The sequence below is a fragment of the Oryza glaberrima genome, chromosome 4, assembly GCF_000147395.1.
Source record: "Oryza glaberrima chromosome 4, OglaRS2, whole genome shotgun sequence".
NCBI lineage: Eukaryota > Viridiplantae > Streptophyta > Magnoliopsida > Poales > Poaceae > Oryza > Oryza glaberrima.
This window is the reverse complement of record NC_068329.1, coordinates 25,171,874-25,187,909: the sequence shown is the minus strand read 5'-3', so window position 1 is coordinate 25,187,909 and position 16,036 is coordinate 25,171,874. Positions and strand designations below refer to the sequence as shown.

The 16,036-nt window shown below is 38.3% G+C and overlaps 1 protein-coding gene across 4 annotated transcripts; it reads left to right on the top strand.

Annotated features, from left to right (window-relative positions):
• The first annotated feature begins 623 nt into the window (after window positions 1–623).
• Window positions 624–16,033, top strand: LOC127771023 (protein unc-13 homolog). 4 transcript variants are annotated; one of them, XM_052296822.1, is made up of 30 exons: window positions 626–994; window positions 1,106–1,170; window positions 2,003–2,273; window positions 2,466–2,529; window positions 2,641–2,788; window positions 3,090–3,257; window positions 3,332–3,430; window positions 3,581–3,787; window positions 3,970–4,071; window positions 4,534–4,761; window positions 5,651–5,743; window positions 7,092–7,178; window positions 7,272–7,457; window positions 7,542–7,694; window positions 8,060–8,152; window positions 9,014–9,085; window positions 9,445–9,562; window positions 10,669–10,841; window positions 11,005–11,071; window positions 12,279–12,434; window positions 13,007–13,113; window positions 13,203–13,280; window positions 13,372–13,467; window positions 13,632–13,727; window positions 13,804–13,987; window positions 14,498–14,703; window positions 14,906–15,060; window positions 15,168–15,308; window positions 15,415–15,501; window positions 15,589–16,033. In XM_052296822.1, the coding sequence occupies exons 1-26, from the start codon at window positions 841–843 to the stop codon at window positions 14,641–14,643; spliced, it is 3,411 nt and encodes a 1,136-aa protein (XP_052152782.1). In that variant the 5' UTR covers window positions 626–840; the 3' UTR covers window positions 14,644–14,703; window positions 14,906–15,060; window positions 15,168–15,308; window positions 15,415–15,501; window positions 15,589–16,033. The 4 variants fall into 4 exon arrangements, with proteins under 4 accessions (XP_052152785.1, XP_052152782.1, XP_052152781.1 ...); XM_052296821.1 differs by having other exon boundaries at window positions 15,415–16,033; XM_052296823.1 differs by having other exon boundaries at window positions 15,394–16,033.
• The last annotated feature ends 3 nt before the right edge of the window (window positions 16,034–16,036 follow it).

Here is a 16,036-nt window from a genome sequence, read left to right as displayed (position 1 = left end):
TGGGAGTTTGGGGAAAGTTTTGTGTGAACTAAACAGGGCCTGTGTTTAGTTCCACGCTAAAATTGAAAGTTTGAAGAAATTAGAACGATGTGACGGAAAAGTTGAAAGTTTGTGTGTGTAGGAAAGTTCGATGTAACAAAAATTTGGACGTTTGAAGAAAAAAAGTTGGAATCTAAACAGGGCCCTAAACAGGGCCCTAGTACTTGTTTGTGTAAAGACACATCAAACCTTCTCCCTCCGTCTCATAAAAAGCGAATCTAGAACTAGATATGACATATTCTATATGATGAATCTGAATATATGTATGTCCATTCTATATGATGAATCTGAATATATATATGTCCAGATTCATAGTATTATAGTAATGTGTTACATCCGGTACTAAGTTGGTTTTTTATGAGATGGAGGGAGTAGTTGGCAAACGAGTGAAGTGAAGTGCGCATGAATTATCTCGTCAGCAAAATCCCATCGCCGCCGCAAAAAGATTTCAAAAGAAAGACGGCCGTACCCGGTACGCGTCTCGTGTCGTGTCTGCTGCTTTGAAATGTTCACTGCGCCTTGGGCCCCACGCCCTGTTCCTGTTGTGTGTCCTGTTCAATGTTCATGCGTGCGGCCGTGTTCAACGCCTCCCAAAACCTCCCCCCATTCATTCCCCTTTCTTCCTCTCTCAGCTGCTTTCGCTGTGCACTCCGCACTCGCAGTCGCGGCCCCGCAGCTTTCCCTCCCGGCCTGATTCCCTCTTCCGGTCTCCGCTTCCTTCCTCCTCCCTCCCCCGCGAGTTCCCGAAACCCTCGTAGGTAGGGGAGCCGCCGCGCGCGAGGGCGAGGCTGCGGAGCAGCCATGGACTCGGCGGCGCTACTAGAGGTGTACCGCCGCGATCGCCGCGCCCTCCTCGGATTCATCCTCTCTTCCGCCGGCGGCCGCGCCGTCGACCTCTCCCGCGTGGACCTCGACACCGTCAGCGCCGACTACGCCCTCGGCTGCGTCGCCTCCGGTGAGCCACTGTCCTCGACTAAGTGCTTGCTCGTCTGTGTTGAGGCGGAGGCCTTTAGGAATTGGCGAATCTGATGGCCAGTTGCTTTGCTATTGTTTTTGATCGGAACAGGCGTGCAGTTTGATGCCTCAGAGGCCACCAGGAGGTATTTTGACGAGAGGAGATACCCGATCATGGTATTTGGTGTACTAATCACCCGAAGTTCCCTTTTCCATTTCGACTTGAGCTGATTTGACACTCTGGTCAAATGTTTGATTGGATAAGTTCTCCTAAGTGGTTTATATGAATACAAATTTTTGGGAGGAGAAGTTGGGATGATACTGGTCTGGTTGTATTTGCCATTCTACCCCAGTCTTGCACTCTTGCTTGAACGTTTAAAATATTTTGTGTAGCAACACTGCTAAAGAGATGTGACACTGCGATAGTTTGAGCTTACCGAGCCTATATTGAAACTGAATGGAACCATCTTAACGTTCTAATGTTCCACCAGAGTTGAAAAACCACTCAAACCAAAATGTATAGCTAAGTAGCTATATGCAGAAACCCTTTGTCAACTACAAGCAGCATGTTCATTTAGTATAACTAATATCAAATGACTAGTATTGATCTGAAAGGATTAATCCTCGATCCAACTTCCAGTTAGTTTACCAGATATCAACCTTTGAGGGTTAAGTGTCTTCTGCAATGACAAAAATCAGGGATTCCACTTAGTGTTCCACTTAGATTCCTAGATGTATGCATATTAACATGATGAGGACTGTCTGAGTGTCTTCTGTCAAAGACTTTATCAATAAGCACCCTATTTGTGCTCATCACAAGGATTTATTCGGACACAATAAATTATTCCATTTTCAATTTTGATGATGCTTTTTTTTTCAACATTATAACACTCTCTACACCTTGGTCTGCAATTCACCAACGCAATGCTGGAATCTGAATTTTAGTTTATCTCATGAAGTACTGCTTGAAAGTCTTTTCTGTAACTGCTATATGTTTTCCATTCTACAGATGGGCTCTCCATCAGTGAATTCATATTTTCTTCTTTCAAGGCCAGAACGCTCTGGTTCCCCTCCAAACAAAGCAGCACCTGACATTGTCCCTCAAGCACCTGCTGAAGAGAACCCAACTCCAATTAGAGAACATGTTGATTTTTTTAGAGCAGCTATTAACATTTTGGGAACAGATAATGGTACTAAGGATGTTAGTCTGGCAGATATATATCCCAAGCAAGTAAATAAAATGGATATTCTTTCACTAGGTCTACCTAAATTAAGCACAGGTATAAAATTGTGCATGCTTCATTTTGTTGTGCTCTTATATATATTTTTTCGATACATCTCCACTGAATCTTTGTCAGATATAATGTCCCTGTAATCATTATCATTTTCTCTAATCTTGTTTAGTAAGATCAACTGCGGATTACCTAATTTGTTTTCTTGAACTTATTGTAAACTTCTTTTCACTTTTTAAGAATTGTCAGATGACGATATAAGAGAAACAGCTTATGAGGTCCTTCTTGCCTCACTATTTGTCAGGTAATTTTCATAGGAATCTTTCTGTTGGCCGATTTTATATGTAAGTGGTGTCAAAATTGCGTTATATATTGTTGTTTAAACTCAGCTTCTTTAATGATGTGTAACCAACAGCGGAAAAATACTGTTCTCCGAAGAGAAGAAAGAAAAGAAGCCTAAATTCTTAAAAGGTCTAAGGTCTAAAACAGAAGTATCAAATCCATCTCCTCAGCCAGAAAATCATTATTCCCAACTTCTTGATTTGATCCGTGTACAAATGGAGGCAAGGTCTCTTTCACCAAGTTCTGTACTGTTTATTTTTCACTAGTTTAACAAAAAAAAGTTTCATTCTATATGCTTATTTTTATCTGTGACAATGATAGCAAAGTATTTATGTTCACATGCTTGCCAAATGTGAACGCACGAGTTGTACTCTCTTATTGTTTCAACTAGATTATTTTTCATATTTTTGTTGTTCGTTAATCATTTGGAGCCTTTTTTTTTGTTTGTCCTGATTACAAGGCAAGTGAATACTGTTAACTGTGGAGCAAACTCACTATATCAAAATGCTTTTTTTTCCCCAGATCTCTGAATCTATGGATACATTGACAAGGCGAGCTTTAAGACATATCAGTTTGAGGATCGTGCAAGGGCAACTTGACGTGCCTTGCATATCATTACAGCTCTTAAGTTCTGTTGGGAAATCTGATTTCCCTACAGAAAGACTGCGAGTGCAGTGGCAGAGAAGACAGGCAAGCAAGTTTATTTATTCGTGCCTATAGCATGGGAGTTTGTCCTAATTATTGTTTATAATTTTGATATCCAGGCAAATGTTCTCGAAGAATTACTTCTCTTCCCAGGATCGCGTGAGTATGGTATGAGTGAAACATTGCGGATAGTTCTCTCTAAGATAAGAGATACAGAGGCAAGAGCTAATCTTCGTGTTTCTTATCTTTTCTTATTGGTTAAGTAATTTTACTTGTGTTTCGGAAGCCACATCAAGTTTGATCTCTTTCCAAATTAGGTTTAATACTAATACTGAGCTCTTTCTATATTTATGCCGGCAATCATTCAGGATTGGGTAGTTAGTGTCCCTGATGGGCCTGTTGAGGTATTGACTATCATTGAAAGATACAACGCAAAATTATGTGAAGCCCCAAAGAAATTCAACCTTAAAGGCGAGACCTATCATTGGATCCAGAGCTATCATCTCAACTTTAGACTATATGAGAAATTACTTTGCATCGTGTTCGATATTCTCGAAGATGGGCAGCTTGTGGAGGTTTGCTCTTCTTTACTCTCTATACATCATTATTTCCTTGTTGGTCAGCTTAAAAATGAAAATGTCTAGGTTTTGTTGAATAAGTAAATGACTAAATCTGAAACATTCTTGGACTGCCTTGTGACAGTAAGTCAACGGTTTTATCCTGAGTTGCTGATATTGTTATTTGATTTTACATCCAGGAGGCTGATGAAATACTGGAAACAGTAAAGCTGACCTGGACTATATTGGGTATCACCCAGAAATTGCATGACACACTCTTTGCTTGGGTGCTTTTCAAGAAGGTCTGTTTACTGCTATATATCATCCTTTTCTTCTTTAATTGGGGTGTTTTATCTGTTTTACGATTTTACCTTTTAGAATTCAGAATGAGCACATTGTGAATAGATAGACTTCCTATCAAGTCCTCTACATTTCCTTTGTTGCTGAAGTGCCTAGATTTGTTTATATGGACAAGTGGTACTGCTGATATGCAATCCAATAATGTGCCAACATGTTTGATACCAATAGCACATTGTTTGACAGGGTCTTTCTATTCAGAAGAAAAACAGTTACAGTTTGTTGTCGTTCAATTAATTATCTTCTGAACAATGATAAATTAAATCGCCTTTACTCTGCTTAGTCCGTGTCTTATCTTAGAGGAAAAGTTTCCTTCTTTCATTCAAAGTGCCAATTTTGATCTCTGAGCATTTTGTCAGTTCTAATACCCACCACACTAACTCTTATGATTATTTTCCTTCTTTCAGTTTGCTGAAACTGGGGAAATTCTTCTACTTAAGCACACATGCCTTCAAACACAGAAGCTTCGATTACATAATGATGCTAAAGAAATAGAGTTGTATACAAACAGCTTTGTTTGTTCAGCGGAAGCCTGTGGCGGAAACATGGCTCTAAGTTTGGTTGACAGTGCTATTCTTAAAATAAATAAGTGGTGTTTTAGACAATTGGAGAATTATCATTCATACTTTAATAAGGTTGGCCACCTCCATTGTTTGGATCACAGTTTTTTTTCAGCTGTTTTTTTTTCTTTTCCATCCACCAAGGGCTCACTTTTTGTGCTCTGGCTGCTTATTGAAAAAGCTATTAATGAATATTAAACCTCACTTGCTGCCAGTAATATGAGGGCCATGGTCACATGATGTTAATTAGTGGTTAGTCTTCTAGTACATTACCTAATCAGCCATGCAAACTGCTTAAGCTTGTGGCATTAAGTCATTGTTGGGTACCACATGAAAGATGATCAGTCATTTGATCACTCTTGCCAGGTCCTCAAAATTTCCAAGAGGTGCTTGTTGACCCAGGGCTGTCTTATGATTGAATCAATATTCATTCCACTCTAAAAGAAGTTATATCCATGTTCAGATTACAAGCTTTATCACTGATCAAACATGCAATACAAGTATGATTCATCGAATTAGAGCCATTGGTCATCGGTTTCTTTTTTTCTTTTTTTGTTTATGCAAAGGTATAAGGCATATGTGCAGAACTTGCAAGACAGTTTTTGATGTAGGTAGAATATCCTTCATTATTTGTCTTATGACCTGACTATGTTGGCGACCTGCTGTGCCCATACAAGTCATGAACTGAAAAAGGTTAATCGTCAACTGTATAAATACATAAAGTGATATGTGACATACGTGTATAACTAGTATGACTAGTATGCAGTCTGCATAACCAAGAAAGCATGAAGGGGAAATTTTATTGTGAACTGGAAAAAGACCCATGATTGTTCTTGATTGAATTAACGGTGCAAATTATTTTATTAGGATCAATTTGCAATATTTTTATTTTTTTTTTGCAAAAAAGTTAAATTCTACCATAAAGCTTTTCACATAAGTTTCTTTGACTTGACTTCTGTAACAGGTTGACAACTCAATCTTTGAGGGCATGCTAAACTTGGTAGTTATTTCAGAAACAAGCCGCACTGATGATGATGATGATGATGAAAAAGCCATGGTTAGATTTATTATACTTATGCTAAAGTACTGGCATAATATGCTTCACTTTTTGAAACTCAAAACATTACGAATTATGGGCTTGCCACTTTTCATCCACAAAGAGCATGGGAATGTTTTGCTCTTTGGCTAGCTTTCCCTAGCCTTGATAGTGAGCAAGGAAATCTTTGCTAGGAAAGGAGAGACAAATAGATTGTCTTCTCCAAAGCAGGGAAGCCTTCTTATGTTCCCCAAAACAAAATCAAGCGTGGAAACCAAACATGTATTCTTGTCTGCTAACCTTGCTAGGCAAGAGGGGGAGAGAAACCAGTATGCAGTATCACTCTCATTCAATTACAGAGAACAGTATAATGTTGTTTAAGCCATTTTGTTTGAATAAAAACAATCACATGTTTAAAACTTTTTGGAAGTGTTTAAATCATAGAATATTAGTTTTACTATGCTTGTTGAATGATGTAAATATTTTTCTTGAGTTCTGTATAACTAGCCAGCCATCAAACTAGTTGTCCCCTAGGATATGTTTACCATACATGGCAAGTCTAAACTTGGACTGGGGTGTCATCTAGGTCCTTGAAGTTGTAAAATGCGTATTTGGGTCCATAATCTTGGTTTAATGTATCATCCGATGTCCAAAGTGCAGATGACGCAGCTTGGGTGCTGATGTGGCAATCCATGGTGGTGAGAATTTTGCATTTAGCCCCCTCATGCTACAGTATGCCTTCAAGTCTACTCCCACCACTCCCAAATCTTTTGGTGCATGGCTTAAACTATGAATTTGCTGGATGCTGAGAAATTCATATTTGTTGATTTGGGGTGGTAGGAGTCGATTTCGGGGCATACTATAGTGAAGAGGCGTAAGTGCAAAATTCTCGTCACTGTGGACAAGCCTGAGTTGCATCCTCTGCACTTTGGGCCTCGAGTGATACATTAAACCAAGATTAAGGGTGTTTTTTAGAGGGAAAAGGAGAAGATTGAGAAGATAAGTAAAACGAGGTGAGCCATTAGCATATGATTAATTGGGTATTAGCTATTTCAAACTTGAAAAATTGATTAATACGATTTTTAAAGCAACTTTTCTATATATTTTTTTTTTGCAAAAAACACACCGCTTAGCAATTCGGGAAGCGTGCGCGCAGAAAACGAGGGACTTTTCACCCCTTGCGCTTCAAACCAATGCACCCTAAGGACCCCGTTTTACAAGTTCATGGACCTAGATGACACCCTAGCCCAAGTTTAAGGACTGGCCTTGCATTTTACTCTTGATCATTGTGTCATGCTACTAAAATTCTCAATTTTCCTTATGAGGTTCTTCTAAGTACTATGCTTTGATGTGTTTTTGTCAATTTCAGCTCATTGGGACCCCACTAGATGCTACACAAGAATCTAAGTTGATTCACATTCTTGTTGTCAGATCCATTCAAGCTGCATATAAGCATGTGAGTTAAATCATCTGATGGGCCACTTAAATAACAATCCATTTGGTAATAAAATATTTATTGGATTTCTGATATCATACCATGCTTCATTAGGCCCTAATTTCTTCAGATTGCCAATCAAAGGCAGAATTTAAGCATCCATTAATAATTCTTGCAAACGAATTAAAGCTAGTGGCGGAGAAAGAGTGTACTATTTTCAGTCCAACACTTTGTAAACGATACCCTGAAGCTGGAAGAGTAGCTCTGGTTCTCTTGCACCTACTGTATGGGCAACAGCTGGTTAGTCTAGTAACTCCCTTCTAAGCTGTAACAAGTTTGTTCTGTCCACTTCAAATGATGTTTACTATTCTCATTGGTTTCAAGGAGCTATTTTTGGAAAGGATGGATAATTCAGAAAGTTTGAAAGAGATACTGGCAGCAACAAATAATTTTGAGCTTTGTGTAGCTAAGAAGCTTTACTTAATGAATGAGGGAGCTGTTGGTTCTTTGCTGTCCAAATATTTAAAGCCATACATGGTAAGGCATGACTTATATTTGATTTTTCTCGTTGTGTTTTTCTATCACAAAGACATTATTCATTGTTGGTAAGCTACCTGTACCTTGGATGTCTTTACTTTTTATTCAACCACAAAAGATAATTAAGACCTTGGGTTGACAATGGCTAATTGGCTGCAATTATCTGTGGAAAGACCCTGCAGAATTTTATTCTGCTACCGTTTTACAGTAAAACTATAATAACATGCAATCCTGTTAGTTTAGGCAACAGTCCTGCTAGATGTTAGGGTCACGGTAAAATCATACTAACCTTTTTTGGTGTCATTTGGCATTTCCATGGATACATTTACATTGAACTAAATGATATTTCTGTAATTCCAAAACAGATCAGTCAATTTTCTTCACCTCTCATTCTTCAATGGCTGCATGTTCAACATGAGAATGTCTTGGAGTGGACAAAACGTACCATTGAGATAGAGGTCTGTTGCTACATGCAAAGTTCACTACTAGCTTTTTCTTTTTATTAAATAACTAATTGTTCTTCAACTGCCTCAAAATTCTTATGAGCTTCTGCTCATTTACACTCACATATAGCATAAGGAAAAACTATGTATGTTTTTTTTGGTATGAACTGGTATATGTATCTGTGTTTGGTGCAAAGTAGATCGGATTTAACATTGCCATCCACACGGTTTTATGTAGTAATTGCAATAACTAGCAATATACGTCTTGCAAGTTAAATTGATAATTGCAATCATGTTGAATCTTGCAAGAAAGAAAAGAAAAGGAAAGGAAAAAGAAAAAGAAAGAAAGAAAACAATTAAACATTGAGCTTCATTTATCCAACATAATTAAACTTACTACATGAACTGATAAACTTTGGTGGTACCGCTGATTTAAATAAAATTTTCATGGCATTCTAAAAAGAACTGGCATGAATGATCTATGCCAAATCGATATGGGTAATATTGCATGCATATTTGATGTAAACACAATTTACAATTTCCACAATGTTTTATGTGGCCTACTTTCACTTTTCCCTAATAAAGTTATTACTTACCTTGGGGATTAGAATCAATGCAATCCTTCTCTCTCTGGATGACAATATATAGAGTCCTCATGGACTATATGGGCCTAATATATGGGCTGGGCCTTGATATATAGATATACATATCAAAAGTAAGCTGGGTTTAGGAGTAAGGACACCCTTTATTTGATCACTTAACTTTATATTGATGGAGACCTCTTTACCTTTATCTCACTTAACTTTGTTAAATGGTTCATGTGAGTGCCTAATGCAAAATGTTTATGAGGCCTGTTGTTTCACCTTTTATCTGTAGGATTGGGAGCCTCTATCAGCTCATGAAAGACATGCAACATCTGTGGTTGAAGTATTCCGGATAGTGGAGGAGGTCAGCTTTCCTTTTACTCAGCGAAGTGGCTACATGATAAGCCCTTTTCCTACCATCAGTTGCATTCCCTCGAGAAAATAGAACCATTCACTTTTAGGTGTTGGTAAAGGCAAACTTTATTAGTACATAACTATTGTGGTTATTTTTTGGTGCTATTTGATTTTTAAATCCAATCTTAACATCTTAAACTCCTAATTACATCTTTTAGTCTTTGCTTGAATATTTACATGTTTCATTTCTTTTCTCCTCCCCCCATCGATTCTGTGAATTGGCCAGTTTCTTCATACATCCTTGGAGTTGTTCGATATGCTTTGTTAAGTCAGTTAATATCTGGATATATTTGATCATTTTATGTGCAGACCATTGAACAGTTCTTTAACTCGAGTCTTCCTCTGGATACTGTCCACTTGCGAAGTCTACTTATTGGAATTACTAGTAGCCTTCAAGTCTACTTGCATCACATGGAAAATCAACAAGGTATGTGTTAGGTTTTGTGTCAACGCTGATGCATTATCTTGGATGAGGTCCAGTACATGCACAACAGACAGGGCACGGAAAGAATATAACCCAATCAGGGCCCTATTACATAAATTTCTGATGTCATTGCTGCGAGATGCTGATATCTTGTGCTCTTTCTTTTGGGTGACACTGCAAATGTCAAATGATGACTTCTAAAAAATGACTATACCCAATAATAAAACACTATTATTTGACATCACTAACATTTCAGTTCAATCACTGTATGCCAACTTGTGCTACAGTTTCTCTACACCAAATAACCAATAGCTAATATGTCAAGCTCTCATGGTTTTTTCTTCCCCGCAAAAAAAAAAAAATCATTCTTCTTCTGTACATTGCGAGGCTATTACAGTTTGCAAAGGCACTATAATTGTAGCAGCGGATTATGTGGTTGCCCATCTGACATGTTAGTTGCATATCTTATAAGTTTGAGTTGTTAGTTCCTTCTGTTAGGGCCAACCTACAAAGAGGGCATGGCAGCATTTGTTTGAGACAAAGCAAGAAACTATGAATAAACTTTAGTCTTTCTGTCCCAAGGTTCTTCCCCCTCATCTCTGTTCTCTCTCATCCCAAGCAGCAATGCTGCCTGGCTAGCTTTTCTTCTCTACTTTCTGCAGGTCCAAATAATTTCTTTTCTTTGCGAAATTGAAAAAAAAACACTGTAGCAAGAAATGTTGCTGGACCTTTGAGTGCTTTATGCACTACCTTTTTCTGGTTTAAAAACAGATTTAACTATGGACGTTAAATCTGGCATCATTTCTCAACAGGTTAATCAGGTTAGCAACCTCCTCGTAGGCATTGATTCCATTGGTTCTACAGTGCTGATTTTGCACAGTTGGTCTGTTTTCTTGAGTTCTCTGCATGCAAACAGTGTCAGACTTGGGATATCCTTTTGGTCATAATATAATTATGAAGTCTATTGACCCTCTTTTACTATGTTCTTTATTGCCACAGGTTTATAGTTTGTTATCTGATACCATGAAACTATAGAAGCATGAAACCATATTATTTTATTTATACTTTGGTAACTAACATTTTGTTCTCTCTGTTTTTCCCCACTGCAGTTCCTAGAGCTACCTTGCTTCCCAGTGCTCCAGTCTTGACACGTTATGCAGAATCAGTGAACCCATTTGCAAAAAGGAAACTCATTGTGCCTACAGTTCCTGAAGAGAAGGTGGCTAATAAATTGAACAATTTGACGGTTCCTAAATTATGTGTGAAACTCAACACTCTTCAAGTGAGTCTTTTGACCTGACTACATTTTCCCTCCGTCCCTTTTCTGAATGAGTTGGTATGTTTGAGTCTGAAGTCAAATAGATGAAATAAGCTACTGCTCTTAGTCAATAACCACACCATAGGGCGAGTTCTATTGTGATCCTCATATTCTCTAAATTATGCAGTTCATTAGGGATCAGCTCGATAACATAGAAGAAGGTATCAAACAATCTTGGGTCTCAGTTCAGTCAGGTAACCATCTGTCTAAATGTGTTTCCACCTGTACAAAGATGTCCTTCCGTGTTATTCTATTGCACACAGTTATTACTTTTTATATTGGTTGATAAGTTGTAAATCCGCGTTATTGATCTCCATGTTGAATGGGCTCTCAGAAAGCAGTTGGAGCTATTTTCTATTTTATGGCTTGCTTCTGGTAGTGGTGGTCCCATATTTGTCTGATGGCATACAACTCCCATATCATACACAACCAGCATGGTAGATTTCAAGCAAAAGCAGCAAAGGCTTCCCAAAAGGGCTACTTTGCTATCTACTATCTTTCTACTTCGTCAAATGCAGTTATAGCATGTGAGATGTCAATTCTCTTGAACGTTTGGTATCAAGATCCATGGATTGGATTGATTTGGTATAGCTTGGTGTATGTTTTTAGGTTCTGGCTAGCCAAATTTCATACTCACCAAGGATTCCTTAACTTGGGTTACCAGTTTATGGCATTTTCCCCCTTACTTGAATTCCACTCCATTTTGAAATCATACGGAACAATAGGATACTTGTAATGGCTGCACACATCACTAGTTGATGCAAGGGTCGTAAGGTACAACGTAATCTTCCATCACCTAAAAAACAGGGATACCATTTAGTGGCAGTAGGGGTCTGTTAGGATAGGTCTAAAACTCTAAATTGGAGCTTGAAACAGTGAAGCCTACTCAAGCTTAATATATGGTTTGACATGCTACTCTAGAGGAATACACAAAACTAGGCATATTTGTTTTGAGAAACTGCAAGATCATTCTATTCATGGATTCCCAGGACTTTGTTGCAGACTGTGGGCAAGAGTTACATACTATTGGAACATGTGAAGTGTTATTCCTAGCTCATAGCAAGGTATCTACTGTACTATGGAAGAGTGGAAGGCCATGATGGCATGGGTAATGAGGGAGAGTTTTGGGGTGGGAGTTTGACTATGAACTGGAAGGAAAAACCTTCAGGAGAATCTGCATTAATTCTTTCATATATTTTTAACTTAAACAGACAACAATGCTGTGCCTATAAAAACCTGGCGATAATAGACAGTCTAAACCTCCCAAGTTCCAACAGATACAGCTTTGATAGCTTGCTAATTGGATTGATACTATGCTTAATCCTTCAGCTGAGTTTTTCAATCCCTCAAGCTCAAGCTTATGAATGATTATCCTTTATCCCTCTGCTTTGTTTGTTGTAGCTGTGGGATTGCTAGACTATTTGTCTTGCATTGCTAGTGGACGAACTCTCCCAAAAAACTTATCTTCTGAAGAATCAATCGATGAGTTGTTTACAATATTTGATGATGTGCGAAGGACTGCAGTGAGTACAACTGACAGAATCCTGAACTTCATTGGTGAGCTACTAAGATTCTAGATAGTTTATGCTCTTTACAGTTTACGCTCTTATCCATGGAATGAACTTTAAGCAAGTGTATTTAACTTTTAAGTACACTGTAGTCAGTCGTTTTCATACTAGAGATTTGTTTGGACAATTGGGCAGGTAGGCTGTTAGAAATTTTGTTATGCTTGCATTTAGTTCTTCAGAATCCATGGTAGTTTACTGCTAGAATTGCTGTCAAATTGCTGCTAATTCATTGATACTATTTTGAATTCATTCAGTTGTATATTCATCATTGGAAGAGCAAAGGTTTGCCAAGAATATGAAGTTGCTGTTGTATGTTGAAACGTATAGTTGCACTATTTGTTCTTGAGCTGCTTCGGTTAAATTAAGATATGGTTTACTAAAGTACATGATATTTATTAGAATTAGATCCTGATAATATAATATTGCTGCAAATTTTGAATTCCATACATTTGTTCACCAACAGTGCCAGATATTAGTTCATCTGGAATGGAGAAAGAATAAGAAAACACCCACAATATTGTATATATCAATCACATGAGTTTCTAAAGCAATACTTTGCAGGAACAAGGGCTGTATTCTGGGATATGCGGGACTCGTTACTTTTCTCCTTGTACCGTGCTAGTGTTGAAAGTGCACGTATGGAGATGTTTATCCCTACTATTGATCAAGTAGGAAACCATACTTGAGATACCTGGCTACCTACATTTTATCCTTAATTTTGAGTTTTATTAATGGATGAACTGGAACTATGTTGTAGGTTCTTGACCAGGTATGTGATCTGATTGTTGATGCCCTACGTGACCAAGTTGTGCTGAGAGTATTTCAAGCATGCATGGTATATATTTTTCTATCAATGTTCCATTGTGGAGTAAAAGCTTTATTCATTTAAGGTAGAGTAAAAGCTTATGAAATGTGGATTTAATTAGGAAGGGCTTATTTGGATCCTACTGGATGGAGGCCCATCCCGAGCATTTTTGGAGACAGATGTGGACTTGATGCATCAAGATCTTGCTATGATCAAGGTAAGAATGAGATTTGAGAGTGCATTGTAATTATTATCGAGTGAAGAAAGAAGCAAAAGTCTCTATGTATCCAGCATATTTTATATTTTTCAACATGTTGATATCTCGGCGAACCTTAACACTGTAACAAGATTTATTTGCCTTGACTGTTGATTTTCTTCTAGGATCTCTTTATAGCTGAAGGCCAAGGTTTACCATTGGATTTAGTTGAAAAGGAGGCTAGACTAACTCATCAAATACTAGACCTATTTGTGTTAAAGGTATGCTATTCCTTTCTCTTTTGTTTTGCAGAAAGAAAAGTTCTGCAGTAGCCAACTAAATGAAAATGATTTTCAGGCTGATACAATCATTGACATGTTAATAAATGTAAGTGATCAATTGCCTCACCATCTTGAACTTACAACTACTCGAAGAAGACATGTACATGATGCCCATACCCTTCTTCGAGTTCTGTGCCATAAGAAGGATAAAACTGCCTCCACGTTTTTGAAAATTCAATACCATCTTCCAAGGTCTTCAGGTCAGAAGAATATTAATTCTTTCTAATCTAGAGTTTAGATTATCTGTAATTTTGTTAGAAATAATTTTAATGGCAGGCCATTGAATTTGTCCAGTTGGTAGCTTGGGGAAAATAATTTTTGGAAATTGGCTATATTAGTTCGGGAATGGCAGTTTGATATTCATGCACTGCCTTAGCAATACTATATGGTGGTGCCAAATGGGTGTAGGGATGAAAGCGAGCAAACATGTAGTTCAGGGTGTGATTTGGCCAATTTCAGCTAGAGAATGGAAATTGAGCCAGGATTTCTTAGTGTTGTAACCCCATTTCATGTGTATTTAAGCACATACTAAGTATGCTGCTCTGCCCCTTATGTTAAAAGAAGATGAAGAAGCCTATTTTGCTCTAGCGATTATGTGTTTCTACTCATATGCACTTTAACAGCGGTGCTTAGCATTTCCTCCAAATTAAGTGCTTTCCAGTTCTATCAGTTTTGATTAGGGAATGACTGCTATTGCTCCATTTGTGCAGATTATGACGATATTTCTACAAAGAACGCACCATCAAAAGCACCTATGTTTTCTGACATGCTGAAAAGTACTTCTTTCAATTGGTCAGAAACAGGACAGCAGAGTTTTAGGGTTATGAAGAAGAAACTGCAAGATACCTGGCAGTAAAATATGTCTTGGAGATAATCGGCTTGGTTTGCACATAACTTTTCCATATATGTGCAGCAGGTACGTCATAAAAATAAATTTCAAATCCCATAACACCTGGATATATGCAAAAGAAAAATGTCAGCACTGTATGCAAAAAAAAAAAAAAAAACATCAACTCCTGTGCTTTCAATCCTGCCTAACATTTGCACTCTCGGATTATTTTTCACGATTGTTACATCTTTCATGTTTATTGCACTTGTAAAAACACTGTGCAATTCAGCTACATATCCAGGATGGTTCTTACTTCTCAGAAGGTTGGTATTGAGAGCAACAAACACACATTTCTCCTGATGCCTCTGAGGGCCCACAGCCTTTGGGAATCGTCTGGCCCTGATAGAAATGAAGCAAACCAATACCCAAATTTAGCAGTAAAAGGTGTAGTAATAATATTATATGGTACAATGGACTTGCTCTATGCATGATGACCTCCGTATATTAAACAGATATTACCTCACATAATGTCATTTGACATTTTGCAACAGATGACGAATGCAAAAGGAAGTTCTAATTGCCTATTTTGATGAGTTGGAACTTGGCAGAACTGGACTTATTATACCTGGGACTATCCACCTCCTGTAGAGAGCTCAATATATTCCCTGTCATCAAGGAAATGAAGCATCAAAGTAAGCTACTATTACACTAGTACCTCTAAATGTATTTCCGTTGCTGCTACTATGTGCCGAAGTAATGAGGATGCGATTAAATCAGTTCTCCGTTCTATCTTGCAAGGAGCAAGGTCTTCTGAGCCCTAGAACTAAATCACCATGAGGGCAGCAACCGCAGCATGCATCTGGGAAGTCTTGCTGATAGTTGGAGGTCAGAGTTCTCATTTCTGACTGGAGCTTCCCCAGCGTGATAGCATTCATTGCAGACCAATGTAGAAGATTTTTCTGGCGACTACAGGAACGGTGTCGTGCCTCAACACTGCCAGATCGTCGGAGAAAATCTGCATGTGAACTCTCTGGCCTAGAGCGGCAGCAGGATCAAGAGGGGAAAAGAATTGCTTGTTTACTGTCATTGCACGAGTTTGCGTTCATAGACGCCGTTGCCTTCTGTTCTATGCCTGCGGCACATTACGAGAAGCGACAGCAATAATCGTTCGCGGGAAAGAAGCTGGGAGAAAAATGCCACTGATGTCTCCTCATAACCTGCTACTGTAGTTTTTGACGTATTGTATCTGAAATTCTGAAATTCTGAATGCCGTAGTCAAACTGCTGCATGAGAAATTAGATGTATGTTTTCTGCACCCAGCGACTTCATCATCTAGGAATTCCAGTCGCAGGTACATAATCTGGTCCTCCAAGGCTCCAACAATATTATGCTCTTTATGCACAAGTTAGTATTACCCTCT